Source organism: Alternaria infectoria (genome assembly GCF_024043175.1).
Source record: "Alternaria infectoria strain BMP 0036 chromosome Unknown scaffold_1, whole genome shotgun sequence".
Classification (NCBI taxonomy): Eukaryota; Fungi; Ascomycota; class Dothideomycetes; order Pleosporales; family Pleosporaceae; genus Alternaria; species Alternaria infectoria.
The window spans coordinates 1,220,882-1,247,753 of NW_026250690.1; the positions used below are offsets into that span (position 1 = coordinate 1,220,882).

At 45.9% G+C, this 26,872-nt stretch overlaps 8 protein-coding genes across 8 annotated transcripts; 5 read left to right on the forward strand and 3 right to left on the reverse strand.

Annotated features, from left to right (window-relative positions):
• Nucleotides 1–5,919: 5,919 nt before the first annotated feature.
• Nucleotides 5,920–7,221, reverse strand: J4E92_000446 (uncharacterized protein; the record flags this gene model as incomplete). Its single annotated transcript, XM_051491863.1, has 2 exons — nt 5,920–6,949; nt 7,178–7,221. 2 exons carry the CDS (start codon nt 7,219–7,221, stop codon nt 5,920–5,922), a joined length of 1,074 nt encoding a protein of 357 aa, XP_051357375.1.
• Nucleotides 7,222–9,391: 2,170 nt separating this feature from the next.
• Nucleotides 9,392–11,505, forward strand: J4E92_000447 (uncharacterized protein; the record flags this gene model as incomplete). The annotated part of the gene is made up of 2 exons (XM_051491864.1): nt 9,392–9,933; nt 10,632–11,505. The coding sequence occupies 2 exons, from the start codon at nt 9,392–9,394 to the stop codon at nt 11,503–11,505; spliced, it is 1,416 nt and encodes a 471-aa protein (XP_051357376.1).
• Nucleotides 11,506–11,771: 266 nt separating this feature from the next.
• On the reverse strand, nt 11,772–12,479 carry J4E92_000448 (uncharacterized protein; the record flags this gene model as incomplete). Its single annotated transcript, XM_051491865.1, has 1 exon — nt 11,772–12,479. One exon carries the CDS (start codon nt 12,477–12,479, stop codon nt 11,772–11,774), a length of 708 nt encoding a protein of 235 aa, XP_051357377.1.
• Nucleotides 12,480–15,241: 2,762 nt separating this feature from the next.
• On the forward strand, nt 15,242–16,804 carry J4E92_000449 (uncharacterized protein; the record flags this gene model as incomplete). Its single annotated transcript, XM_051491866.1, has 3 exons — nt 15,242–15,533; nt 15,581–16,321; nt 16,374–16,804. The coding sequence occupies 3 exons, from the start codon at nt 15,242–15,244 to the stop codon at nt 16,802–16,804; spliced, it is 1,464 nt and encodes a 487-aa protein (XP_051357378.1).
• A 1,675-nt stretch (nt 16,805–18,479) lies between these two features.
• On the forward strand, nt 18,480–19,902 carry J4E92_000450 (uncharacterized protein; the record flags this gene model as incomplete). Its single annotated transcript, XM_051491867.1, has 3 exons — nt 18,480–19,061; nt 19,116–19,482; nt 19,553–19,902. The coding sequence occupies 3 exons, from the start codon at nt 18,480–18,482 to the stop codon at nt 19,900–19,902; spliced, it is 1,299 nt and encodes a 432-aa protein (XP_051357379.1).
• A 722-nt stretch (nt 19,903–20,624) lies between these two features.
• On the forward strand, nt 20,625–22,309 carry J4E92_000451 (uncharacterized protein; the record flags this gene model as incomplete). Its single annotated transcript, XM_051491868.1, has 2 exons — nt 20,625–20,632; nt 20,656–22,309. The coding sequence occupies 2 exons, from the start codon at nt 20,625–20,627 to the stop codon at nt 22,307–22,309; spliced, it is 1,662 nt and encodes a 553-aa protein (XP_051357380.1).
• Nucleotides 22,310–22,754: 445 nt separating this feature from the next.
• Nucleotides 22,755–24,014, reverse strand: J4E92_000452 (uncharacterized protein; the record flags this gene model as incomplete). Its single annotated transcript, XM_051491869.1, has 2 exons — nt 22,755–23,750; nt 23,799–24,014. 2 exons carry the CDS (start codon nt 24,012–24,014, stop codon nt 22,755–22,757), a joined length of 1,212 nt encoding a protein of 403 aa, XP_051357381.1.
• A 788-nt stretch (nt 24,015–24,802) lies between these two features.
• Nucleotides 24,803–26,587, forward strand: J4E92_000453 (uncharacterized protein; the record flags this gene model as incomplete). The annotated part of the gene is made up of 4 exons (XM_051491870.1): nt 24,803–25,118; nt 25,169–25,541; nt 25,590–26,300; nt 26,350–26,587. The coding sequence occupies 4 exons, from the start codon at nt 24,803–24,805 to the stop codon at nt 26,585–26,587; spliced, it is 1,638 nt and encodes a 545-aa protein (XP_051357382.1).
• Nucleotides 26,588–26,872: the final 285 nt, after the last annotated feature.

A 26,872-nucleotide genomic window follows, 5' to 3' on the forward strand; every position in this document is an offset into this window, starting at 1 on the left:
TTTATAGATTTATTATAACGCTATTTAGAGGCCTAATTATATAGTAGACTACTTACTAGTTAATAGTTATAACTTTAACTACTAAGGCAAAGCTTCTTACTTTTAAAGCTATTACTAAAAAGACTATAGTCTTAAAGCGCTTATTTACTAAGCTTTAGCTACTTATTACTAGCGTTTAGTAGATCTTCTATAATAATTAATAGACTATTAGGCTTATAGTAGAAAGTAGTAAAAGAATCTCTACTAAGCTCTGCTATATTAATATCTAGAATATATAGCTTTACTAGAAGTATAGCAAGAGCTCTTTTAAAGTGCTCTATAAGTCTATTATTAATATATTAGTAGATAGACTTACTAAGTACTTACCTAAGCAAAAGTTTAAGGCTTTTAAGAAGTAGCTAAATCTTAGATAAGTAGCTTATAAAAATACTAATTAAGGCTTATAAGTAAGTAATAAGTATAAGAAAAGTTAGTAAGTCTAATTATATATTTATAGAGTAGTACTAGGCTCTACTTTAGGCGCTCTATAACTAGATAAAGAGATCTTACCTCTTCTTTAGACACTTACTACCTCTCTATATAGCTAGTGTAAAGAAGCTTCTATTAAGCTACTATATACTCTAACTACCTAGCCTTACTAGTTAAAACTAGAGGTATAAGTAGAGAAAATACTTACTTAGAGCTTTTAACTTTACTAGAGGCTATTAAAGCTATATTATCTACCTTAGCCTTAGCCTCTATATAACTATAAGCTACCTTACGCTACTTAGCCTATATTAGTAGAGCGCTAATTCTATAAACTTTTTCTTTATTTAGAAGAAACTTAATAGCTACGCATAGCCTATTTTATTTCTACTTACTTCTAAACTAAAGAAAGTAGATAAACTTAAGAGCTATTAGCTTTATAATCTTAGGCCTATAAATAGTTAGCGTAAGTAAATAGTAGTCTAGAAGCTTAAAGACTTATATAGAGTTATATAAGTACTTATAACTATACTACTTATACTAGATATTCTTCTTATCTACTTAGTTAAAGTAAAGTTCTTTACTATAACTAGTAAGCGCGCTTTAGATATACTTAATATAAAGTATTACTCTTAGTAAACGTAATAGAGAGAAAGTACTAATAGAGAGCTTAGGCTACTTCTTTTTTTTTTCTTATTTTTTGCGCACTACTACGTCTAAAACTTACTTTTTCTTATTCTAAGAAGTAGAGGCCTCTCTAGTAGTAGTAGTAGTAGTAGCGTTATAGTAAGCGTAAATAGCTTAGCTAGTAGCTATAGCTACTAAGTGCTATTAAACTTATTTTTGCTACTTATTAGCTAAAGAATCTATATAAATAGCTATAGTAAGCGCCTACTAATAAGTTAAGTAGCTTATAGACTAATAGGCTATTAGCTTATAGTTAGACTACTTACTAGAAGTAGTAACTAGCACTATAAGTATCTAGAGTACCTTAGAGATAATCTTATAAGCTACTAGAGCTTTATATAGTAATTAGTAGACGCTTTAAAGTAAGATAGAAGCTTCTAGAGAGTACTTATAGTTAGTATTTTAGTAATTATTAAAGCTAAAAATATTAGTAGACACTAGCCTTATTATTATTACGCGCGCCTAGGTGTATATAGCTTTACTTAATTATATAACGCTTACGTAAGTAGCGCATAGCTAAAAATAGATAACTTATACATAATATAGCTTACCTAGAAAGTATATTATAATAGGTATTTAAGTACTTATTAGGTTAATTATATACTTTCTTTCTTTTATACTAGTGTTTTACACGCTTACCTATATATATTATACTACTCTTATCTAATCTTATAAAAGTAGTAATTATAATTCTAATTACCTAAATCTATTATTTCTAGCTTAATTTTCTCTACAACTATTCTAATAAAAAGTATTCTACCTTTCTCTTTATTCTTATCTTTCTTTTTAAAGGCTTTAATTAGTTAAGAAAGTTATTTAGAAAGTTTATAGTTCTTATTCTAGCTAGCTTATATATTAAGATTAAAATTATTACTATTCTTATACTTAAGATTATTATAAGAATAAAAGAGTAATTCTTTAGTATTAAAATATAATAGAATTATAGACTATTTATAGAAATTAGAAGCGTAGTTAGTTAGTATATTATTCTTAATTATAAAGCTAGATTTATTATTAGTAAATAGATAGTTATAATAGGCTCTCTATATTCTACTATATAACTAAGTTTTATTACTAGCCTATTAGTTTCTTAATAGTAGATTATAGTTAAAACTTTTTTAGTTATTATATTAGTTACTAGAGTAAAGAGAGTTATTTTACTATAGCTATAATATAAACGCGTTTACTTAGTTATTACTATTAGAGTAGCTATTACTTCTATTAGCGTTTAACTACTACGTATTAAGGTTACTATAGCTATAATTACTACTCTAGTAGTTAGAGTTTCTTAGTAGATAACTACTATATAAGTATTTATAGTAACTATAATTTGCGTTTATAGAGTTATTACTATCTTAGTTTTCTAACCTACTATTAAAGCGCTAAGAATTATACTTACTAAAAGTAAGTTTAGTCTTAAAAATATTAATAAGTATATATTTTTATTTCTCTATTATAGTAAGAAACTTATCTAAGAATATAGTTATAGTTAGTTATAAAAAAAAAGCGTAGATATAAAAGTTAAGTAAGTTCTAAGTGTAGATAATATACTAGTTCTTATTATAGTAGCTATACTTAGTATTCTAGTATAGCTACTTTACTTTAAAGTACTATTTTACTAGTAAGTAGTCTACTACTATATTCTTTATAGTATATATCTACTTCTATAACTTACTTATTACTTTAGTAAGTTATATATAAAAGAAACTAAGTTTCTTTTTCTAGTAGTTAATACTTTCTTTACTAATTACTTTAAAGTAGTAATTTATACTAAGATTAGATTAATACTAAAGTTAAGTGTTACTTTTAAAGTACTAGTATAGGTTATTTTAGACTATATACTTAGGTATTATTCTAGAGGTAATTATAGTTTTTATAGTATTAAGAAAGTTATGTATATAGTAGTAGTATATCTTACTAGCTATATTAGTATTATTCTCTAAATAGTTATCTTATTTTATATCTAGCTAAAAGAAACTAATTATATTTATCTAAAACTTTAAGAACCTACTTATAGCTTTAATAATAGTATTATTATTAGCTATTTTAGCTTTCTATAGCGTAAGAGCTTACTAACTTATACTATATCTAAATTAAGTACGTAGTCTAAACTACTACTAACTTACTTATAAAAATAGAGTATTATTAGTATACTATCTCTTACTAGCTTATATAGTAGAGTTCTAGATCTACTAAGATAAAAGGTAATATTAGAGAAGAAGGCTAACTTTAATAGTATAGATAGTGCTTTTATACTACTAAAAGTAGAATAAAAGCGCTAGACTATTTTCTCTACTTATATATAGTCTAGAGGTAGAAATATTATTATTAATATATACTTTAGCTAGGTAATATTAGAGTTTATAAAGTTACTAGAGCTACTAGAGTTATATATATTAACTAAGTATAGCTACTATATATTATTTAAAGTTAGTAAATATACTTTAAATCTTAATCTAGCTAATAAATTCTTATTACTAGTAGAAGAAGCTAATAGTAGTAGCGCTTCTAGTAACTAAGAAGTTCTTATACCTTAAATAGAGTAGTATAGTATATATATTCTAGTAACTTATAAAGTTTAGAACTAAGGCTAGTATATATATATAAACGTCTTTAAGAGAGTTATTTATATAATAAAAGAAGTAGTATTAGAAAGTCTAGTAAGAACTTAGCTATTATCTCTAAGGTTAAAGCTATCTAAAAGATATTATATTAGAGTCTATTAGTATAAAGGCGCTAAACTACTATTAGTTAAGTAGGTTAATAATAAAGCTAGTAGATAATACTAGGTTTCTCTAAGGTTCTACGCGCTAAAAATAGAGAGTATTAGAGTAGTATTATTTATTATAGTTATCTTAAGAAACTTATACTATTTTAATATTATTCTTATATAGCTATTTATAGTCTAATAGTATAAGCTTAAAATCTTACTAGAAATTCTTCTTTTTATTACTCTACTTATAAACTTTTTTTACTAAAGGTTATATAAGTACGTTCTATTCTAAGCTAGTAGAGTAGTGTTTAATTATAGTAGAAGTATTTAATATAGCTTAGCTATACTAGTGTTAATAACTTTAAGTAGAAATATATACTAAGAGGTATAAAAAAGCATAGCTAGTTACTTATAAATAAGTATAACTTTCTACTTATAAGATTAGTTAGAAGACGCGCTATAAAGGTACGTAAGTAGATAGCTAAGGCGCGTTTTTCTAAATTACTTTCTAATCTTATATATCTTAGTTATATAGCTAGTATAGCTTAATAGTTAGTAAAGTATTACTATAAGCGTTAGAGATAATAAAAGGCGTTTTATAATAAGTATCTACTTATAGAAGCTACTAGTTAGATAGTTTATTAGAGACTATAAGTATAAGTAGTATATAGATAAAGATCTAATTAGTATATAACTAGCTCTAAAAGTAAGTATTAGTAATATTTTTAAAAGTAGAGACTTTCTTAGTAAAGTTATAGTTAGCTTTCTTTTATTCTTTAGAGTAAGCTAACTAGATAAAAAAATAGCTTAGTTTACTATTTACTTTAAAAAAGGCACGTTATAAACTAAGAATAAACTAGATATCTTTTTTAAGTAGTACTACGTTTACTTAGTATTAGTTATAAAATAAAGTAGATACTTTAAAAGTTTTAATAATACTATATATAACTTATAAAACTTTAGTAGTAATAAAAAAGTAAAAAGAATAGCTATTTAAGTAAGTAACTAAGTTATATATATAAATAATAGTATCTTTACTAAAAGCTAGTAGCTAGATAGAACTTAGCTAGTTAAGGTTAAGTATAGTTTAGTTACTACTTATAAAAGCGTTATTAGTTCTATATATTAGTATAGTAGAAGTACCTTAGAAAAAGTAAGTAAAAAAGAAAGATATTATAGATAGATAATTAGTAGACTAAGATATCTAGAAGAAACTATATATAGTATAGTATATTATATAAAATTAAAGTAGTACTATTAATTAAAAGTGTATTATAAAAAAGAATAGCTAGTAAAAAAGTAGAAAAAAAGCCTTTATACTAGTAGTATACATAATAAAAGTACCTTCTACTAGTAGTAACGTATAAGTACTAGGCTAGCGTTTAGAGAAAGATTAAAGTTACTAGTAATTACTTTTTAGAAGAAGCTACTTACTAAAATAGTAGTTTAAGTAATTAAAAGTATAGCGTTTAAAGAATTTAAGTCTAACTTAGATAGTAATAAAAGTTATTATTTATAATTTATTAGAAAAGTAAAGTTAAGTATAGAAAACCTAAACTATAATAATTCTAATATATTACGCTTAGAGCGTTAAGTATTCTTTAAAAGCTTCTTTAGAATTAATATTTTTCTAGTATAGTTATTAAAATAGTATATAAGCTAAATTAACTTTAGTATAGTAGTTAGCGTTTAAAAACACTTATTTACTAGCTAGAAGTAATAAAGTGTTTAAGTACACTACGTTGTATAGCTAATACTAAAGTATTATATAATTTTTATATTACTTAACCTAAGTCTACTATTACTATAAGAATATTATATAAGTAATAAACTTTAGTGTAAAACTTAGAAGTAGTTATTATTATATATTATAGGCGTAAGAAGTAGATATAATACTAGGTTTAAAGGTCTTATAAAAAGATAATAAAGATAGTAGAATTATTACTTTAAGTAGCTACTAGCTATTAAGTATATAAGTATATTTATATAAAGTGTATATTTACTAAAAAGCTATCTAGGTAGAAGAAGACTCTAAGTACACCTTCCTTCCATAATCACGTGACATCATCTAGCACTTCGGTCTCCTTTTCCGGTTCCTTGTACCAGACTTCACTTGGGTTTGCCAAGATACTCTTCTGCAGCGCATCGCTGAACATCTGCATCACACTAGACGCGCTCGCATCTTTGACACGAGTCTTTCCCATGGTTGTGTAGTGCCTAACGAAGTTCCCGTTGCAATCCGATATATCCTTGTTGGCGGTACCAGGACGAGATAGCATATCCTGGCGGAAACCGGGCCACCCTACGGCATCGTCGCAGGGTATGCTAACGATCGTTTCTGGCGTCTTGTTGAAGTCGTAGCGGATGTATTCTGAAAAGGCGCGTTGCTCGTGGCTCCATTCGTATCTCCATTTCGCGCAGCCTTTGTAGCGTGTTTCGGATGTACAATCGCGCCACGCATCCAGTAGTTCCAAAGTCGTGGACGAGTTCTGCGCAACCACAAGGCCGGTATTGAGGACGCGCATGCCCTTGCTGTCTAGGCTAATCGACCCTTCATCGCGGATTTCTTCGGTATCCCATGGAAGAGCTATGGATGTGTGCTGTTTGATGCCCCAGCGATTGAACATCCACTCGAAGGGGACGTCCGGATGCGCTATCGTAACGTCGGCATCCATTACAATCACGAATTGATATTCAGGTATCAGTTCGCGCAGAACGTGGGGTAATATCCACGTGTTGTAGTGGTCCTTCATGTCGCGCGCTTGATAGAACTTGTAGTCGTAGCCGTGGACCATGGCGTACAGATAATGGTTCAAGATGGAGTTGGAAACCAGGCCGGCGCCTTCGGTCTTGAGATTCTCCCAGTCTAAGCGTTCTGGGTTGAGAAGCTCATTCTCGCCAGTCGGCACACGCGTGTCGATGTCCACTATCAAGACTTTTTTGCCTAGAGGCTTCGTCCAAATCGTCTCACTTCCACCCTCATAGTATGTACCGGACGGATCGACATACCTGGTCGCGCTCGGATCGTGTTTTATGGACGCAAACAAACTGGCAACCGTGTCTCGGAGGGTTGGGTTCGATGATCTACACTGAGTGTCAGTGAAAGAGGCTTTACAGAAGGACCTGGATTGACATACGGACGCGTGATCCTCGCCACGACAAATACACCTTGGTCGCGGAATGCATAGAAAGAGAGTGTTGCCACTAATACGAAAGTGGCAATGGCCACAATATAGGTACGGTGCGCAGCGAGCATGATCAAAGGAGTGACAACCGGGGAGACAAGAATGATTGCCTGGCCGCGAAACTTACAAGACAACGAGTGTGCAGAGGAATTGGATGACGCAGGATAGCATTAGCCCCACGGGGAGCGAGTTGACTATCATCAAGTCGTACCATTACGCCGAGCTCTCCAGCAATGCGCGTCGCTGGTTCCAACCCTGTCATTTGGCGGAAAGATACACGGTCAATCCATGTGCTACTAGCTAGGCAAGCTCAAAGCATAAGAGATCTGATGGACACCGCCGGCCCGTACGGTAAACTGTTGCGTTTCAGTTCCCTTATGGCAGATTTGGCGAGCGGTTTCCCAAGACCTGCAGGTAGCATCAAACTTGTCGACTCTACGACCGCATTGACATATCATTATAGGAATTAAACGCATCGTTCACTCGCTTTGGGATTGTACGGCAGATTCCCAAGGAGGTCCGTGGTATGACCGTTTACTGATCGCGATCACGGACACACCAATCGTTGAGTTCTCGGCCCCATACGGTTACGTGTAACGGCTTCGCGATTGTGGCTGACGACAAGTCTCATGGAAGCTACTAGCGTCGTCGACAGCGTTCTCATCTGATTTCATTAAAGTGTGCAACTGACTGCAGCTAGAAGCAGGTATGATGCGCTCAACCCCCACATGAACTCGGGCAAATACACATGATGGTGCTTTGGTCAGTATGAAACAAAGGCTTTTTGTCACAACTTCATCGCGTTACCATCATTTGAACACGCCCGACACACGGATGTCAAAACAGCGTTTCGACCATAAATCATGGCGGACTGTTGAACGTAGTATGATTACTTCGGTAGGAACGTGACGGAGAAGAGGCCGCGCCGCGGATGCGCAGTAGCGCCGATTGATAGATATATCCCGACGCTCCCGGCGCCTTATTTCTTAGTCAAACTCGACTTTATTAATCATATACACGATGTGCCACGCGTGCGCAGAAGACAGTCTTTGAAAAGGCTCGGTGTACGCATCCCACATCGGTGTTGCAAGTTGTAGTACACCCAGACTAGCGAGGTGATGCTGAACTGAACGAACCGAAGCTTAACCGTACAACAATTGCTATCTTGCGCGATGTTACAGACTGCTTTGACATAAACAACTACGTAAGGGTGCACGTAAGAATGATGGCATGTCAGCACTAGTGCGCAATGTTCAATCCCATTCGCAAGAGACGGCAATTCATCATTTTGCATCTACGACGATCACAATTGCGTACACCGAGATAGTTCTGTCGCATTGCGTATACACGTGCGTGTCATGGCATTCTTGTTCTCCCATTTTTCAATGTTCAGACTTCATCGTCTTGCTGTAAACACTACTGCATGTAGTACTCATGAAGGTGAACTGTCACAAGGTCACGATGACCACAAGTCCTTTTGGAATACTCGCCCCTAAACCTCTCGTTCGTCCGAAAACTCCCGGTCCAATTTACCGAAAGTGTTGTCTGAACAGAGTCTAGCATGACATCGTACGTTCTTGTTTGAGACGCATGTTGAAGAAGGTAGGCGAGATGACAGCGGGAGAAGCGCCAAGCATCTCGTGATCGAGGCAATTACATAATCACGTTCAAGCTTCCGATCTCCGCCCGCACTCGCTTTCGTTCTCGAGAGCGCGATCCAACCGCGCCACCCCAGCCCGCATTCATCCATCCACTCACGTACGGACGGGACGTGCATCTGAGCTCGCACGAATGCCTAGGTTTGGCTCCAAGAAGACGCGTTCGGGATGCGCACAGTGCAAAGCCAGACGCGTCAAGGTAGCTTCCCCTTCCAAGTCTGTCGCGTCAGCGTATACTTACCCACATTCAGTGCGATGAGAGTAGACCATGTGGCGCTTGCACTAAGTATCACGTCGAGTGCAGCCTTCTGGGGGTTGCAAGCCAAAGTCCAAGCCGTGTAGACACAACATCTCCACGTAACGATCCTACCCCAATGAACGCGTCAACACCCACGAATGGAAATGGAACAACGCCACTGGACACGGGCCTAATCCAAGAGGGGAGCGCATCTCCATTATTAGCAGGTGTCTCAGAAGAAGGCTGGATGCAGGACTTGGAACTGACGCACCATTATACCGCACATGCATATCAAACTATGCCGGGCACCGAGCACGTGAAGCAAATCTGGGGGCTCGCTGTTCCACAACAAGCCTTCAAGTATCCTTTCCTCTTACACAGCATACTAGCCTTTTCCGCGAATCATCTCGCTTACATCAACACCTCCAGGGCCACACACTTTCGTATGGCCGCCTCGACACATCAAAGCGCAGCACTCACGGGTCTAAATCAAGCCGTTGCCAACATTGGGCCTTCGAACTGCCATGCTATCTTCGCTGCAGCATCAATGACTGTTATCAACGCATTTGCTGACGCGCATGCGTACAACTTAGACGTTCTGGTAGAGATTTTGCAGCTAGCACGCGGCATGGATTATGTACTCACCAGTGTGACCGACATGCTGAGAAAAGGTCCCTTCGCAGCCATTGTCCGGCCTGCTGAAGAAATGCCTAAGCCACCGTCCTTATTATCTGCCCTCCTCGTGGAGATCCAAGCGCTGAGCTGTCCTACTTCTGCCAACCCATCGCCGGACGACATCAATGCTGCTAGGGCGGCTGAAGTACTCCGGAATGGTCTTCAATATTCGTTGGAGACTTCTACTCATCCAGCCTTGCGAGCGACGATGATCTGGCCGATCGCTGTCGCGCCGGAGTTCATCGAAGCGCTCAAATCGAGGACACATCCTGGAACTAGGGCCATCTTCAAGCATTATTGTCAACTCATGGAGTATGCAAGTACTGACTTCTGGTTCTACACAGGATGGAGGGGGATTTCGCAACACCTGTGATGTGTTGTACATGGTAGTCTCCCATGTCGTCTCCGCAACAATGGAACAAAAGCATCGATGAGTTAGTCTAACAAACTCCTTTTGGATGTCCAAGACTCTGACATCGACAGGTTTGCAGACTCAATATGAGATGTGAAAGTACTCATATCACTATCCGCATTCCACTTGCGACTCAGCGTATGTCTACTGCTTTTCACTGCAGCGTCTCATTGCCACAATGTCAGCTGGGTCAATCTCTGGAAGCGCACAGTGGCTTCCACTCTAGTAATTTGCAGTAGTGAATCAACATCACGAACGCATCGTGTGCATATAAGCTCCCTGGTGTTGTACCTTCCAACACTCACATCCGGACACGACCACCCCCTACTTCTTCGCTCAACCAACCTGCGCTCTCCGAATACATCTACCCTACTACCAAAGTACAAGTCATTGCGCCTAAATTCGATATGTCAGGCGCATCCTTCTTCAAAGCTCTGGGCCTTGCCCCAACGGCATCGGAAACTTCGGTTCGGTCGAGGTTCAAGATTTTAGCTCTAGCTTATCATCCCGACAAGACAAATGCAGTCAACAAAGCAGTAGCTACTTCCCGTTTTGTGGAAATACGACAAGCTTATGAATATTGCATGTCTCACCTCAGCCCGGAAGAAGAAGTGGAAGAAGACTACGAAGATGAGGATGATGATTCGGACTGGCGAGGCAAGCTTCCTGCCGGGATATTCGATGCGAACAGCGCATGGTGGGAAGGAATACAGGGCGATGAGCCCATGGTTATCTTGAAATGGGCCGAGGCTTGTGAAAACGCCCATCGCTTCGCTGCCGTGAAGCTCGATGAGGTGGAGCAACGTAAGCTCAATGTCAGCTATCTCAAGGCCTACGAAAACTTCGAGTACTGGCGCCGTAAGCATATTGAACGATACGATGAAGAGGACCGCATACAACAGGATATCAATGCTCTTCCCGAGCGTCTTCAGGTCCACGTCCGCCGCTCTCTCGAAGCTAAACGGGCTGAGCAGGACTATTGCTATGAACAATACCAGGAAGATCATGACGAGGAACAATACTTTTGGGAACAAGAGGCCTTGGAAGATCCCGATTCCATACCTATGCCGACCGACACGTGGCGCTACCGTCACAATGCGGTGGAAAATAGCGCCACCCCCAAACAGCACCTCACAAATTTCAGAACACAGTGTGCGGCGGTCGAGAAGCGCAACATAGAATGGAAGGAACAGGGCATTGAGTACTATCCTCAAGCGGAGATGGATCGCCGTACCAGGAGGCGCAAAGCCACGGAAGCTAGGCTTCTCGAGGATGTTGCGCGCGCTGAGAAGCAGGCTCGCGAACTCAAATTGATCTCATCGATCAACTCCGCGAAGCGTGTTGGCCGCCTTGCCAAAGCAACCGCTACCGAGCTGATAGACGATGTCATACCTCAGTGCCTGGAAGATAGTCCCAAAGACGATGCTGTACCTCACAGTCTGGAAGACGGTGTTGAGGATGAGGCCGCATGATTCACTCTTTACTTAAACTATCAGCTATCGGATGTTGGGCATGATGGCAGTGATCTCTCTTGAATTTTGCTCTAGCCCTCATGGCTAGCCTTGCGTGCTCCAGACGGTAGGGTGGTAGACCTCATCAGAAAGCATCCATCAAGTCTTGCTGCGTTACTTCAAGTTTGTCTTTCTGCCTTCTATTGCGATAAGTTTTACACGCGCTTTCTACTGTTCTATCAAGTCCAATCAGATCTCCTTTGTAACACAATTTGCCCTAACACCGTCTATGCTGGAGTTACTCCCCACGCTGCTGGCCTCATGTCAAACTCCGAGACCTCCGAAACAATCTCCGCCGCCTTCGATCCATAACACTGCCCCACAACCCATAGCGAAGTATCGATACCCGAGCTGACTCCGCCAGCGGTCACAATGCGCACACCCGCCTCAGTAGTACCCGCATCCGACCATCGTTGCCTCACAACGTTGATCTTCGAATCACCGCCCGCAGCTTCGTCGGCGAGCGTCTTCTGCAGGTCGAGCGACAAATGATGTGTTGTGACGGTACGGCCTGCAAGTACTCCAGAAGCCGCCAGGATGAGGCCTCCAGTGCAGACTGATTGCAGGAATCTCTTGCCCGTCTCTTTCCTTGGCTCCGTGTTTGAGAATCGTCGGATGAGCTCAGCCAACTCTTTGCCCTCTTTGCTGCTGATGAGTTGTTTGATGGTTTCGTCGTGCGCGCCGGGGATGACCAAGATGTCGTATTCTTCAATGCGGCTGGACATTTCGGCGAAAGTGGCGTTCGGCAAATAGACCATGGCTTTGGAGATGGACGTGACGGGGCTCTGATGGGCGAAAGTGGTTACTGAGAAAGGAGCTGGTTTACTCATGTCCATTTCCATGTCGTGGTAGTGGCAGTATATCTCGGCTGGACCCGAGAAATCCAGGAGGTCGCCATCTGGGTAAATGTAAATTGCGACTTTGAATTGAGACATTGTTGCGTTTGGTAGTGAGTGAGTATCTGGCTTCATGAGTTTATATGGTCTTGCTTTTCCCTTTTATAACCACCGGCTCATCTCTAGTGTTGTTGTGTGACTGATGCCTCGTAGCACGCCTTGCCCGGATCGGATGTAAGTTTGTGTCCGGCTTCCGCGATCGTCAAAGAGTCCGCTCCGTATGTTGTACCACGACCACGAGCAAGTATGCACTGATTACTGTAGCCTAATATCATCGTGCGATGTATGGTTGGTTTATTTTTGCAGAGCCGGAGACCAGATCCTCGTCATTCGTGCACGTGTCAACATCGGGTGCTGCTGATGTCTGCTACACAAGCACAGTAAATGCGCATGACGACGTCGCATGGTAATCGCGCTCGAACACGATTGTGTCGAACTGAAGATGCCTATATCAATACAGCGCCCATTGAGAGACTGTGTAATCGATCGAAATGAACGCGGTTGAAATATTCGGAGATTGCTGCGGCATATGTCCCAAACCTAGCACCGAATTCTGCATGCACTGCCTCAACATGCCCTACTGTTCCTCTGCATGCCGTGTTGCAGACGCGGAGAAGCACGCACCGCTATGCAGTACTTTGCAATACTTCGGACAGAGCGCTCGCCCGTCCTGGTTACATTCTCGTTGTATTTTCTTCCCAGTTGACTACTCACAGCCACGTTTTGTTTGGCTGAAGTATTATGGATTACCTTGCCAGCGGCACATCGACCGCGAAGACCTAAGATTGTTCGTGAACGGTGTACCTTCCGGTGGGGACGCAACTTTTGACTGCTTCCGCGAAGGTAACAGGCAACTACGTGATCGGATCACTGTTCGGCATGACAGTAACGCTCTTGGTAACAAGCAACCCTACAACCAATGTGTAATGGCATTACTTGGTCAGGTGGCTGGTGAATATTGGAGAGGACCACTGTTGGCTCAGTCTTACAGGTATCGCGTTGTTGACGACCTGCATCGATGGCCTACGGGGGATCGAACCGAGGCGAGTGAAGTTTTGATCCCCGTAGATCTCGATACTACTTCCCTGGCGCCGATTCTCTCATTCATGAAATGGAGGGCGACGTCGACGGATGACTATAACTTGACTATCGCTGCGGAGGACGCGACGCTTAGAGCGACTATCGTAGGGAACCTTTCTCCAAAGAAAGCTTCACCGAAGAAGTCCTCACCAAAGAAGAAGAAGAAGTGAAATCCAGTCGACGGTATATCGGTCGAGGCGGAGGATGAGATCGAGGGCGTTATTAGCTGCAGGAATACGCCTGCCGGCGGTTGGGCGGGGACCTGAACTAGCCGTCGGTCAGGAAGAGAGTGTATTACTGTACCTGGCATGGACATGATAAGCGTTTCTATTGATGGTTTTGCGCAGTAAACGTTGCCTACAGTGTGGGGCCTGACGATGTGAAGGTCATCCTGATATTTCGCACGTAAGCTGACACTAATACTCTCAAATGTGATCGTCCTGCCTGTGATCTAAGATAGGCAATGTCTGCAATGTACGAGGCGACAAAGGTCAAAGATTTCTCGCGGAAGATGAGTGGCGAACCATTTATGTCGCTGTGACGAGGCTTGTAAATTGATAAGTGTGCCTACCTCGAAGATGTAACATCTTGGCTTAACACATATAGCGGAGCCTGCAAGCCAGTTGCATATCGAAGCAGCTTATCTAGGCGCTAGAAGTTGTTTTAGATGATCCACACCCATTGTTATGGGTCGATAAGCCGTGGGTGTCGTTGCAGTGAGCGCTCGCGTACCTAGAATTGCCTGGTCGATCCGCAAATGCATGCAGATGGGACTTTCATGGCCCACCATCCAGGCAGACGGAACCCTTATGATTATAGTTTTTCGAGAATAAGTAAGCGATCCATTGGTAAGAAGGTGCCTATGATCAGCATTGAATTCATAGAGACGAAGTGATGCCGTGTCATCTCCGATTGATCTTACCTGCCTCGTGTCTCAGTGGTGCGCATGCTGACACGATAACGAGCTTGGAAGTCTTCATCCTTCCCATATCCGAGTATTCTTGAGCCGACACTTGCCCTATGGCCTTATCATGTTCCTCATCTTAGCATACGCGGTGGCAGCAAGCGCCCAGACGCGCTGCGCCGCTGGCCAAGCTTCGATGCACACGCGACGAAAGCACCAAGGCTTCGCACTCCTCCACACAAACGTGGATGATGATTCCCCACAGTGTTCTGTTATCCGTGTCTGGTCCAATAGCATGTCATGTCTCGAGTGGAGTGGTGTAGCCATGGCTTGGCAAAACGCTGCCGGTCAACCGACCCCTGTTCGGCCAAGACAGGACGAGACGGAACTCGGAACGCAACTTTGCTTGTAACCTTCCATTTCGTTCGATAGTCACCAGCGCCGCCAACAGTTCCAAGGGTCGAGTTCCAATGCCTGGGGAGATAGTCTGCGCTACTGTCGGGCTTTCCGTCGCGACCTAGACTCAGACATGGCGAATCGATGCCCGCGGATCCAAGTGGCTTGTCCTTGTGATAGGCCGTGGAGACTGGGGTCGGGCGTTGTCTGAAAGTACGGTAGCATCCCGAAGTATTGGTAACAGAATCGTTATCTCTTGGTTGCCACACAAGTGATTTGCAGATACCAAGGGGCGGGGTTCGTGTATAAGATGTCCTGGCTGTGCGTGACCGACTAAACTGCGTGCTCGACTGCTGTTCCACCACTCTCTCGGAATCCGAAGAAGTCTTTATTCTTTCCGCCTGCCCAGAATCTGCCAATCATGGGCGAAGCCGAAGTAAAGCACGGCGAGGCTGCTGTTCGCACCACCTCGAGCCCGAACAGCACACCGTCAGAAGACATCATGCCACGGCCGACCGTTGCTGAAGAAGAGAAGAAGACGTTTGTGCAGAGAGTAATGACGCCAGGATCAGTATGGCAGATCATCATCGCCGCTCTTCTAGCCATTGCTATTGGTCTGGCAGTTACCACCACGGTAGACGAAGTGCCAGACGCAGCCATCACGATACTTGCCATCCCAGGTAACCTTTGGTTGCGCGCATTGAGGGCAGTCGGTATGTTGCGATGGAACCTCTCTAGATGCGTGAGCTGATTATCGCAGTCCTTCCAATGATCGTCACCGCCATGATCCTGGCAATCCAACGTCTGCGCAACATGACACAGGGAGGAGGTGCAGCGGGTAAACTCGCTCGCTGGACAATTGGCTACTACGTCATCACCACCATCCTCGCTGTCGCACACTCTGCCCTACTGGTCGGCCTGGTCTGGAGTAAACTCATGAACCCAGTCTCAGGAAGTGCTCTGGATCTGGACGACGAGAACAAAGAGCTTGTGGACGAAAGGAAAGAAACTGCCATCCACGATGTCGTCGAAGACATGTTCTTCTCGTTGGTTCCCAACAACATCGTCAACGCCCTGGCGACCGATGCCCTCCTTTCGGTACTTGTCACGGCCGTCGTCCTTGGATATGTCATCAAGCCAGGAGGTGCGATTCATCGAGCTGTCGAAGAAGTCGAAGTTATCGTCCTCAAGGTCATCACAGTTTTGATCCACCTTGCGCCTATTGGAGTGTTCTTCTTGATCATGCCGAATCTGTTCCGTCTCGATATTGCTGAGATTGGGACGAACCTGGGTATTTTGATTGGTGGCACCTTGGTCGGCATGTTCATCCACCTTTTCATTGTAATTCCCATCATTTTCTTCGCGATCACCAGATCCAACCCGTACACGTTCTGGATGAAGATGAGTCCAGCATGGATTACCGCTTGGGGAACCGCCTCCAGCGCTGCGACCTTGCCCGTTACCATTCGCTGTGTTTTGAAGCAGGGTATTCCCATCACAGGTCAGTCTCCATGATTATAAGTAGTCGATCGCGATCACTGACACACAGTTAGTAACCAAGTTTGCCGTACCTCTCGGTTGTTTGATCAACATGGATGGTACTGCGATCTACTTCCCGATCGTCGTCGTATTTTTGGCCGCCACTCAAGGCATCACCCTGAACGGTGCCGATTACATCATTGTCATTCTACTCTCGACTCTCGCTTCGATCGGAACCACACCTATTCCAAGTTCGAGTTTGGTCCTGGTAGTCATGATTGCTTCCAGTGTCAACATCCCAATCACCGGAATGTACGCCGTCGTCATCGCTATTGACTGGTTCCTCGACCGCTTCCGAACTGCAATGAACGTCAGTTGCGATACTTTCGCAGCCAAGGTTGTCACGCACATAACGGGGATCAAAGACGAAGATGGCCAGTCGTACGATGAGGCCGAGAATGTCGACCCGAACTCGCTCGGACGAACAGATGAGTCCAAGGTTTAGATGCTGTCTCCCCAGTTTCATATAGCGGTCTTGACATCTCCAAATTCTTCCGAGCTCAATCCTAAGTAATGCAATCCTCTTTCGCTCATAAACAGCGTTCCTTCTCTTTGTGATCGTGAATCAAGGTACTCATTTCACGCGATCTGACGGCGTTTCATAAAGCCATCGCATCGACCAGCCATGCCGGCATGCCGCATGACAAGCGGACCTCGGATTGCGCGACTTGGACGATCGGGTTAACGACACAATGAAAAGAATATGCGAAACCGAAGAGGGGGTGGTGGAAGAGATAAGTAGTGTTGCAGAGCGTTTGTCGCATATGCCCTCGCTCCTGATATTCGCGCGCACGAAGTCTGGAAATGTGGCCGGTCCGGAAAATTAGCCGGCTCAGAACGGAGAGCTGGCTCGGAAACGTAGTCAGTCCGGAGAAATAGCCTAAACACTCCCCCTGTGGATCTGACAGTTGTTCAGGACCGCGCAGTGCTGTAGAAAGACAGCATTCGTGGGTGTTCTCGTGATGACACAGTCGAACGCTTCGTCATGGCGGTCGAGAGGAAGCTTCGCTCCACTTCGCGCCGCATCGCGGGTCTTGGCGCGTCGGCTACTTTCCCACCCAGCCATCGTCGCGTCATGAACACGAGGCACGATTGAGATGTGCCTGCAACTGAAACGAACGCGTTCTAGTCGCGACTCTTACACGGAGTGGTTCTATTGAGTGTTGAAGAGATAAGTGGCATGGAGGGACGGTCCGTGTCGTCGCGTATGAAGACGTTCTGGTCCAGCACCGTTTAAGGTACGCGTTCTGACCCCGTCAGTCTTTACTTCCTCACACCAGGTGTTGCTTCATCTTTTCTTCTCGTCCTAGCGTTTTCATACAGCTCAACGCCACGCGATAGTCAACTTTTCCCCTGTAGGCTGTCACACGACGTGGAAAGTCGCGTTGTCGCCCGCGTTGTGTGGTACCGGCGACCCTCGTTGAGGCACAACCCGTTTGCTTGCAGTCCTGTCGCAACTCATACGAACCATATTCGGAGCAATGCACTTAAAAACACGCGGTGTACATATGAGGGCTTTCACCACAGCCTCGCGCCTCGCGACTGCGAGCATCTTCGCCCTTGCGGACCGTTCGCGCATCAGCCATGATGGCTAAAGAAAATGATGCGTAGCTGAGAGCGCCCGTGGCAAACAGGACGCACCAAATTTCACACTTGGACCGTAGCGCTATCCGCAACCAAGAGACCTTGAGAGCCCGATCAACGGCATGGCAAGAGTGCCTCCGCGTTCAAAGAGTACTAAAGCGAGACTGATAACTAATCCGCATGCCAGCCACAATCTACTTCGGCACGTGGCCTGGAGCTCCAAGAGATGCAAATTGCTGTGAGCAATGGCTACAGGCCCGTTCTTCCACGTACTCAGTTTGCCATACTTCTTTGTAGGTCTCCCCGGATACCAATGTTCTGGAAGATCTGGTTCATGTGCGGAAGCTCTAATTAGTCCATTTGCACCAATCAGCAGCCAGATCGGATGCTTGGCCATTGCGATCACAATATATCGCGGGGAAGACTAATGCGGAGTGCAAGATGATCTCGTGAGATGGCTCTCCGTGTCTAGAGTGGTATAGCGTCAGAATGCTCAGAAACCGAAACGGTACATATCTTTGCAATACGCGTAGAAAATGAGGAAACACACTCAAGCAGAAAGACTAACCAAGATGTTCTACGGCCTTGCTTCGCTTTTACTGCTGGCTACTAGTACTTCAGCTGCAGTAGTCAGCAGGAAAGCACCCGCTGGCTTTGTCACAACCAAAGGCAACGCCTTCAAATTAGACGGAAGAGATTTCTACTTCGCAGGTAGCAATGCCTATTACTTTCCGTTCAACGACGTCAGTATATTTCACTTCACTCTTGCCACACTTACTGAAACTCCACAGCTCCAATCCGATGTAGAGGCTGGCCTGGGTGCCGCGAAGAAGGCTGGACTCAACGTCTTCAGGACATGGGGCTTCAACGATCGCAACAGGACGACTCTCGCAAACGGACTACCACAGTACGGTGGCGAAGGTGCTGGTCCCAGTCCGAACGTCCTGCAATGGTGGAGCAACGGCACACAGGAGATCAACCTAGTATCGTTCGACAAAGTCGTGAAGGCTGCGGAGAAGACTGGCATGAAGCTCATCGTTGCTTTGACGAACAACTGGGCCGACTATGGTGGCATGGATGTCTACACGACCAATCTCGGCTACAAGTACCATGACGATGTAAGTCACACAGTCTTTGCCTACATGATCATAGACTAACATAGCCTTTGTTAGTTCTATCATGTCCCAGCCATCAAGAAAGCGTACAAGAAGTATGTCAAGGAGATTGTCAAACGCTACGCCAAGTCTTCGGCCATCATGGCGTGGGAGTTGGCGAACGAGCCACGATGCGGTGCTGATGGTGTGCGAAACTTGCCGCGCAGCGAGAACTGCACTCCTGACATGATCACCGAGTGGATCGATGAGATGAGCACATATGTCAAGTCGCTTGACAAGGACCATCTTGTTACATGGGGTGGTGAAGGAGGCTTTAACAGGCCTAGTGACGATGGCTTCTATAATGGATACGATGGTGGCGACTACGACAAGGAGTTGGCGCTCAAGAACATCGACTTCGGTACCTTCCATACATATCCCGATTGTACGTATAACTCCTTCGACAGGCATCAACACTATCATTCTTTGAGCTACACTGACTAGACTTGCAATAGGGTGGTCCAAGAGCGTCGAATGGGCAAACCAATGGATCATCGATCACGCCGAAGCCTCCCGTGCCGTTAGAAAGCCAGTCGTACACGAAGAGTATGGATGGCTGACCGACGACAAGAGGCAAGAATACCTCAGCAAGACCTCGAACGTCACCAGACTTGAAGCCATCGGACTATGGCAGGCCACTAGCCTGAAGGAGAAGATGCCGGATATGTACTGGCAATTTGGCTACTCTGGCTACTCCTATGGAAGCAATCACGACGACGGATTCACCATATTTCTGGAAGACGCGGAGGCCAAACAGCTTGTTTACGAGCATGCGAAGAAGGTCAATGCTTTGAACAAGAAGTGAGATGTTGCGCTGTCTGGTTTGTGTCGCGCCTGTCTCACAGCAAACACTTCGTGCTGTATACACTAGAGCTCTATCTTCCTCCAAAAGGCATGTGTTTGCCTGGTAATGCGTCAGAACTGAGTGGTGTCTTTATGCACATTGGTTCGGTTTGCGGAGTGTTCCCACAATGTATATAGTCAAATTCTTTCACTGTCTCCCCACGCCACCCGTTATTTCGTTCGACATCGTGCACTAAAAAGGGTGCAGCAACGTACTTCATTATCTCGAACTACACCAACGTGTTTCTTCGATCCTGCCAAGACGAATAGGTTGCACTCCTCTTCCGTCCGACTATACCACACTAGCTTCCACTACTACAGCCGCCTGAATCTACACCATCCTAGGCCTATTATATTAGGCCTATCATCTTACGCCTATTCTCAGACCATCTCACACACAACCTCAAGTCAGCCACCCGATCCTGTCGACGATGTGCGGCTTCACATGCATTACATACAGCGAGTGCGCCCACACCGCGCTCTCAACGAAGCCCGAGCACACCTCTCTTTGCTTTAACGCGAAAGAAATACATTTGGTCCAAGGCGTCGACTGTGCACCTGCGAACTGTGTCCCGACTGACGACACAGAAACCCCGATTGCCGCCGAGAATACTTTCTTTGATTACTGCGATGACTGCCGAGCCGAAGCACGCGCTGCCAAACCGATTGAGCGCGGTGAGATGGATGACATAGTGCAAGTTCATGCGCACCCAAGTGAAGAAGATCAAGGCTCGTACGACGAAGACGAGACTGAGCAACTGCAGGATTTAGCCACCTACCTAGATGCAAAGCATGCTGCTGGCCTGGAGGTTGTCCAACAACTCAAAGCTCTACCATCAAATCCGCTTGCGCTCTCGTACATCACAGACCCCGAGCTTCGCGCCTTTCTGTGCGCACCAGACGTGGAAAAACACTTCACTACTTTCAAGTACTGCTCAGAACTCTTTCCAGTCATGGGCAGTTACATCCAACAGCGCGCTCCAAACAAGGTGTTCGTAGAGACATTCGTGTACCTGCGCGACAAGGCGAAGAAAGCAACGACGTTACTAGAGTGTTTCCAAATCGTTCTCGAGTGCCTGCTAAGCTACGAGCCGTCCCGACCAGAAGAACACTTCAACGGTAGCGAAGCCGGATTGGAGTTCTTTGGCGATATGCTCAAGTGTATGATTACCGATAGGCATCTTGAAGTCCCTCCGATCGCTTTCCATTTCCACGAGAACAACTTTACTATTCCCGAAGCCACTATTCAGCAGCTTGAAGAGGATCAAGACGTGCCGCAAGCTTTTCCGGAGAAACAGGAGGAAGGCTCTAAGAGGCAGTCATCCCGGAAGGAGCTTGGTGTTCTGAACACACGTCATCTGGCGTTCGATCCGGAGTCACTGAAGGGTCTACTGGACGACGAACCGTCCCGTAACTTCGAGGCTGTACATGTCGCATTTCCAGAAGATGAGAACGCTATGGGTATAGACGTGGAAGATGAGCAGGGTAACGAGCTCGTTTGGAGAGACGGGAAGTCGCACATCATCTTCGCTGTTACCAAAGCTGAAGACAAGACTGCTGTCAAGGAGACGAATGAGCAACCAGCAAAGCCTTCAGATGAGCTTCAGCCTGCGCCAACGAAGACGACATATCAACCAACAGGTGGCTTTGGTTTCGATTACTCAGATGATGAAGACGACACACTCTTGAACGATGAAGTGGCCAGAACTAAAGTTATTGAGGACAAGAACAACGACACGTCCTCAGACCCATCGCCATACCTATGCATACCCTCCTCTCCACCCGTATCCGCCGCAGAGTGTTCATTCCAGTCTCATTCATCTAGTGCGTCTTCTCCATCCTCACCGTCCCTTCCAGCTCTTCCGGACAAATCCGAGAATGAAGATGCGGAAACAAGTCAACCCAAAAGTGGTTCCTCCTCACCATCGTCTCGTAAGCGCAAGTCGTTATCAAGCGAGGCAAGCGAACACACCAAAGGCTTCAGCAGTGACCAGGAAGATGATGAACAATACCCTGACCCTCCCATGAAGCGAAACTGTAGGAACAGTCTATCATCCGACTCTTCCTCCTCTCGGTCTGCAACGCCAATAGAGAAGTTGCGCAATTCCCCATCAGCACCAGCCTCACCTTTAGCGGACCTACCTCCTCTACCATCTTCGCCTACATCTCCAGATAGTTCGTCGTTGTCTTCTGTATCGTCTTATGTGGACTCGGCATCATCGTCTCAGTCGCCTCCTGCACCCCTTCCGCCGCAGCCAACGACGCCACAGCACCGCATGCAGACGCGTGCTATGACACGCAGTGCAAGTACCACACCGGCGCCTCCGGATGCGGCATCTACGAGAGCAACGCGTTCATCGGGGAAGTGATGGGAAGAACAGTTTCAGCGTATGAGACTGAGGGGGCTGATGAGGTGGATGAGACTGGGAGAGAAGAGGGGAACGAGAGAGAACAAGGCCAGATCTCAGGAAACTGCACGAGAGATATTCGAGCGGCTTGAGGTCTCGTGGATCAGTGTTGTTGTATAGGCTTTTGCGCGTCGCGTTCCGTCGACAGTTATCGTGTGTTTTGTTACGACTAGTTTAACGACTATTCCATTCCTTTGGTCAGCCAGAGGTTCCAAGTATGTAGTCGCGGAAGTTTTGACAAAATTAACGAATTCGTATTCAAGAAGAACAGAAAGCTTTTGTGGGTATCAAACGACCTACTACGCCCCAACTAAAGCATGCGCATGTATTAGGTATGGTGTCGTATACTCTAGAATGACAAACGTACGCAAGCGCGGAGAACCTCGATAAACGTTGCAAACGTAGTTCATTCAGAGTCGTCACCTCCGCTGTCACCGCTCTTGTCATCCTCCTCGTCTTCCGATTCGCCCTGGACATCGTCGTCGTCATCGTCATCGTCGTCGTCGTTGTCATCGCCGCCACCCCCTTCTTCGCTATCGTCTTCCAGTACGACCTTCTGCTGTGGTACAGGTTTTGCTGCTGCCCTTCGGCTTGGCCGACCCGTAGCTGTGACTTCACTGGCCTTTCCCCACGCCGCTTCACCCTCTTTGATTGCCTCGAGGTCTTTCGCAAACTCCCTCTGCTCCTTGATCTTGGCTGCCTTCTCAACCGAGTATTTGCCATCCATGCCCACATCCTTCAGCCAGCCCTTGAGCACGCGGATCTTGTCCTTCGATGTGTTGCACTGGGAGAGCTCGGGGTCGCGGGACCAGACTTTTCGGATGCCGCACTTCACGAGCCAGCCTTGGAGTCGCTTGACTTCTGCGGTGTCGGGATCATCCTCGGTCTTCGCTTTGGGCGCGGCTTTCGGTTTCGCTGGGGCCTTTTCTTTCTTGCCGTTCGCTGCAGGGGCTTTCTTCTTCTTCTTGGGCTCTTCGTCTATGACGCTGGACAGATCACTGTCAGATACGTCGCCTTTTGTGTTTGCCTTCTTCGCTGGCTCGGGTTCGACGTCGCTCTCATCGTCGACCGCGGCGCTGGGTCTGGACGTCGGCTTCGGCGAATCCTCCTCGTCCGAGTCTTCTGCCACAGTCTTCTTCCCCCGCCGGACTAATTTCTTGGGTGGCTCACTCTCTGCGTCGGATATTTCGGCGGGTGGTTCTGAGAGCTCAGCTTCAGATTCTTCGGACTCAGTCTTCGCGCGTTTCTTGGGTTTCTTGGCAGGTGCCGCAGCCTTGCGCTTGACGCCGCGGGCATTGTCGGTGGCAGCTTTGGTCTTCTTTTCGGCAGGCTTCGCTTTGGGTTTGGGGGCGGCTTTTTTGGGAGTAGGCTGTGGTGTGGGCTCATCGGAGCAGAACTTCTCCTACATATTATTAGTACGTAGTCAGAAATTGGAAGTCGGGCTTCATACCACTGCGTCTACAATGACTTTCTGCGATTTCTCTTTCCATGTCGAGTCTGTCTTGAAGAAGCCCTCGTCTAGGGCTAGTTCTTTCTCTGCGCGCGCCCGAACGCGCTTCACAGTCAGATCATCGCTTTTTCCAGACTTGTGGATCGCGATGACAATGTCGCGCAGTTTGTTCGAAATGGTCGCTTCAGAGGGCCGGTCTGCTTCGGAATCCGACATGATGCGCAGCGCGTTCGTAGATGGTGTTGATGATCGACGGCCGTACGCGATAGACGCGGCGGTTAGGGCAGGCACGCCGCCGGTAGCGTACACGTGACTCCGCGGAGAGACCCAATGGCGTCAAGTGGCATCAGGGCCTGCGGGGGATTTGTCGTGTCGAGCCACGGCGATGTATCAGTTGAATCCCATTCCTTCGTGCTGATTGCATGAATCGCATGGTATTGCCAGTGCAGATGCCCATAGCTGATGCTGGGCGCCGCCCTTTGACGTCGAGTTGGTCTGTGAGCGCCCCGCGTCCGCTGGGTTGGGCAGCTCCACGACCGACGTCACATTTATTCCCAAGTTTCACACAGACACCGCCAGCTTCATTCAGTGTTTTCCAACGCGGCCTACACCTGTCAGCGACCGAGCTGCATGCCGCCAGTCCCGACCGCCCCTAGCACCAGTCATCTTCAACTTTAGCATCTGCCCGGGTTGTAACTGCGCCCTGCCGTCTGCCAACTCTGGCCGCTTGAGCTCGGAACCTGCGAGAAGCCGCCTCCACCTTCGAGCGGGCCTTGATCTATTATCATTCTTTCGTCACGCCAGCACCACAATTAAAATAACTGATCCCTCCCCCCTCGCGCCAAAGGAAACCTACCCACACCGCCTGCTCACCGGCCCCAGCCACGTTGCGGAGGTGAATGCTGACCTCGCCCAACACCCTACGCCGCAGATAAATTTCCTGTCAGGAGTGTCGCGACTCAACCACCTTACAACCCCCACTATCCAACACATCCACCGCCAAGATGTCTAACGCGCCTACAACCCTCAAGCAGCCCGAGTCGTCGGAGGGACGTCTGCTGCTCGTGTCGAATCGACTGCCCATCACCATCAAGCGCTCCGATGAGGGCAAGTACGACATGTCCATGTCCTCGGGAGGACTGGTCAGCGGTTTGAGCGGACTCTCCAAGACCACCACCTTCCAGTGGTATGGCTGGCCCGGACTTGAAGTCCCCGAGGACGAGACAAAGACCTTGAACGACCAGCTCAAGGAGAAGTACAACGCGGTACCTGTCATGCTCGACGATGAGCTCGCAGACAGGCATTACAACGGATTCTCAAGTGAGATTACCTATGTAGAACCATATCGCTGCCAGCACTAACAATTGTAGACGAGATCATGTGGCCGCTCTTCCACTACCACCCCGGTGAGATTACCTTCGACGAGTCCGCTTGGGACGCCTACACCGAGGCCAACCGCCTGTTCGCAAAGGCCGTCGCAAAGGACGTACAAGACAACGACATGGTCTGGGTGCACGACTACCACCTGATGCTCATGCCCGCCATGTTGCGCGAAGAGCTCGGCAACACCAAGAAGAATGTCAAGATTGGCTTCTTCCTGCACACACCTTTCCCCAGTTCCGAGATCTACCGAATCCTCCCCGTCCGCAATGAGATCCTGCTCGGCGTTCTCCACTGCGACCTCATTGGCTTCCACACATATGACTATGCTCGTCATTTCCTGAGCAGTTGCTCGCGCATTCTGTAGGTGTCAACCTAAGGGCAGACTTCGCACTTACTAACTCGGACCAGGGGACTTGCCACAACACCAAACGGAGTCGAGTTCAAGGGCAAGGTCGTTACCGTCGGCGCTTTCCCCATCGGTATCGATCCCGAGAAGTTCGACGAGGGTCTCCAGAAGCCCAAGGTACAAGAGCGGATAGCAGCCCTCGAGAAGAAGTTCCAGGGTGTGAAGCTCATCGTTGGTGTTGATCGCCTCGACTACATCAAGGGTGTACCACAGAAGCTGCACGCTCTTGAGGTGTTCCTCACAGAGCATCCCGAATGGATTGGCAAGGTCGTTCTTGTACAAGTCGCCGTTCCTTCTCGGCAAGACGTCGAGGAGTACCAGAACCTCCGCGCAGTCGTCAATGAGCTTGTTGGTCGCATCAACGGCAAGTTCGGCACTATCGAGTTCATGCCCATCCACTTCATGCACAAGTCGGTCTCTTTCGACGAGCTTATTGCGCTCTATGCTGTCTCAGATGTCTGTCTCGTGTCTTCGACACGCGACGGTATGAACCTGGTGTCTTACGAGTACATCGCGACACAGGAGAAGCGACACGGTGTCATGATCTTGTCCGAGTTCACTGGTGCTGCACAGAGCTTGAACGGCAGTCTTATCGTCAACCCATGGAACACCGAGGAGTTGGCGGATGCTATCCATGACGCAGTCACCATGGGCGATGAGCAACGCAGTCTAAACTACCAGAAGCTGTCCAAATACGTCCGGAAATACACTAGGTAAGTACCCACGATCACATCTCGACCGACACGTTCTGACTTCACATAGCGCATGGTGGGGCGAGTCGTTTGTCACAGAACTTAGAAGGATCTCGGAGACACCAGACCGCAAAGTACACTTCGCTAACGCTCCGGTCGCGGGAGTTGATGACGCTACAAAGACTGCTGGTGAGACGAGCTCAGAGCTACCGATTCGTCAGGAAACCGGCAACAAGGACAAGGAGTCAGACCCTGCTGCTGCTGTCGATGCTCAAAAGCAGACCGCCGACGGCGCATCTAGCCAATAGGCCCTGCGCCCTGCGGTGAGCACCTCTGATTATTACGACGGATGATTTCATGTGACGAAAGTTCGGCGTGATGGATTCGCTTGGGTTAGACGATTGATGAAGGTTCCAATTCTCACAGTACCCCCTCAATTACTAGATCTTCTTACCTAGAAGCTGTAGTGGAAACATCACTGCAGCAACAATATACCCTTTCTATGCACGACCTTGTTCTTTGTACTCTGATCCTGAATGTTTTGTTCCGCGAGTGAGTTCGTTCCTTCGTGAAAAACGAGTATGCGAGAGCGT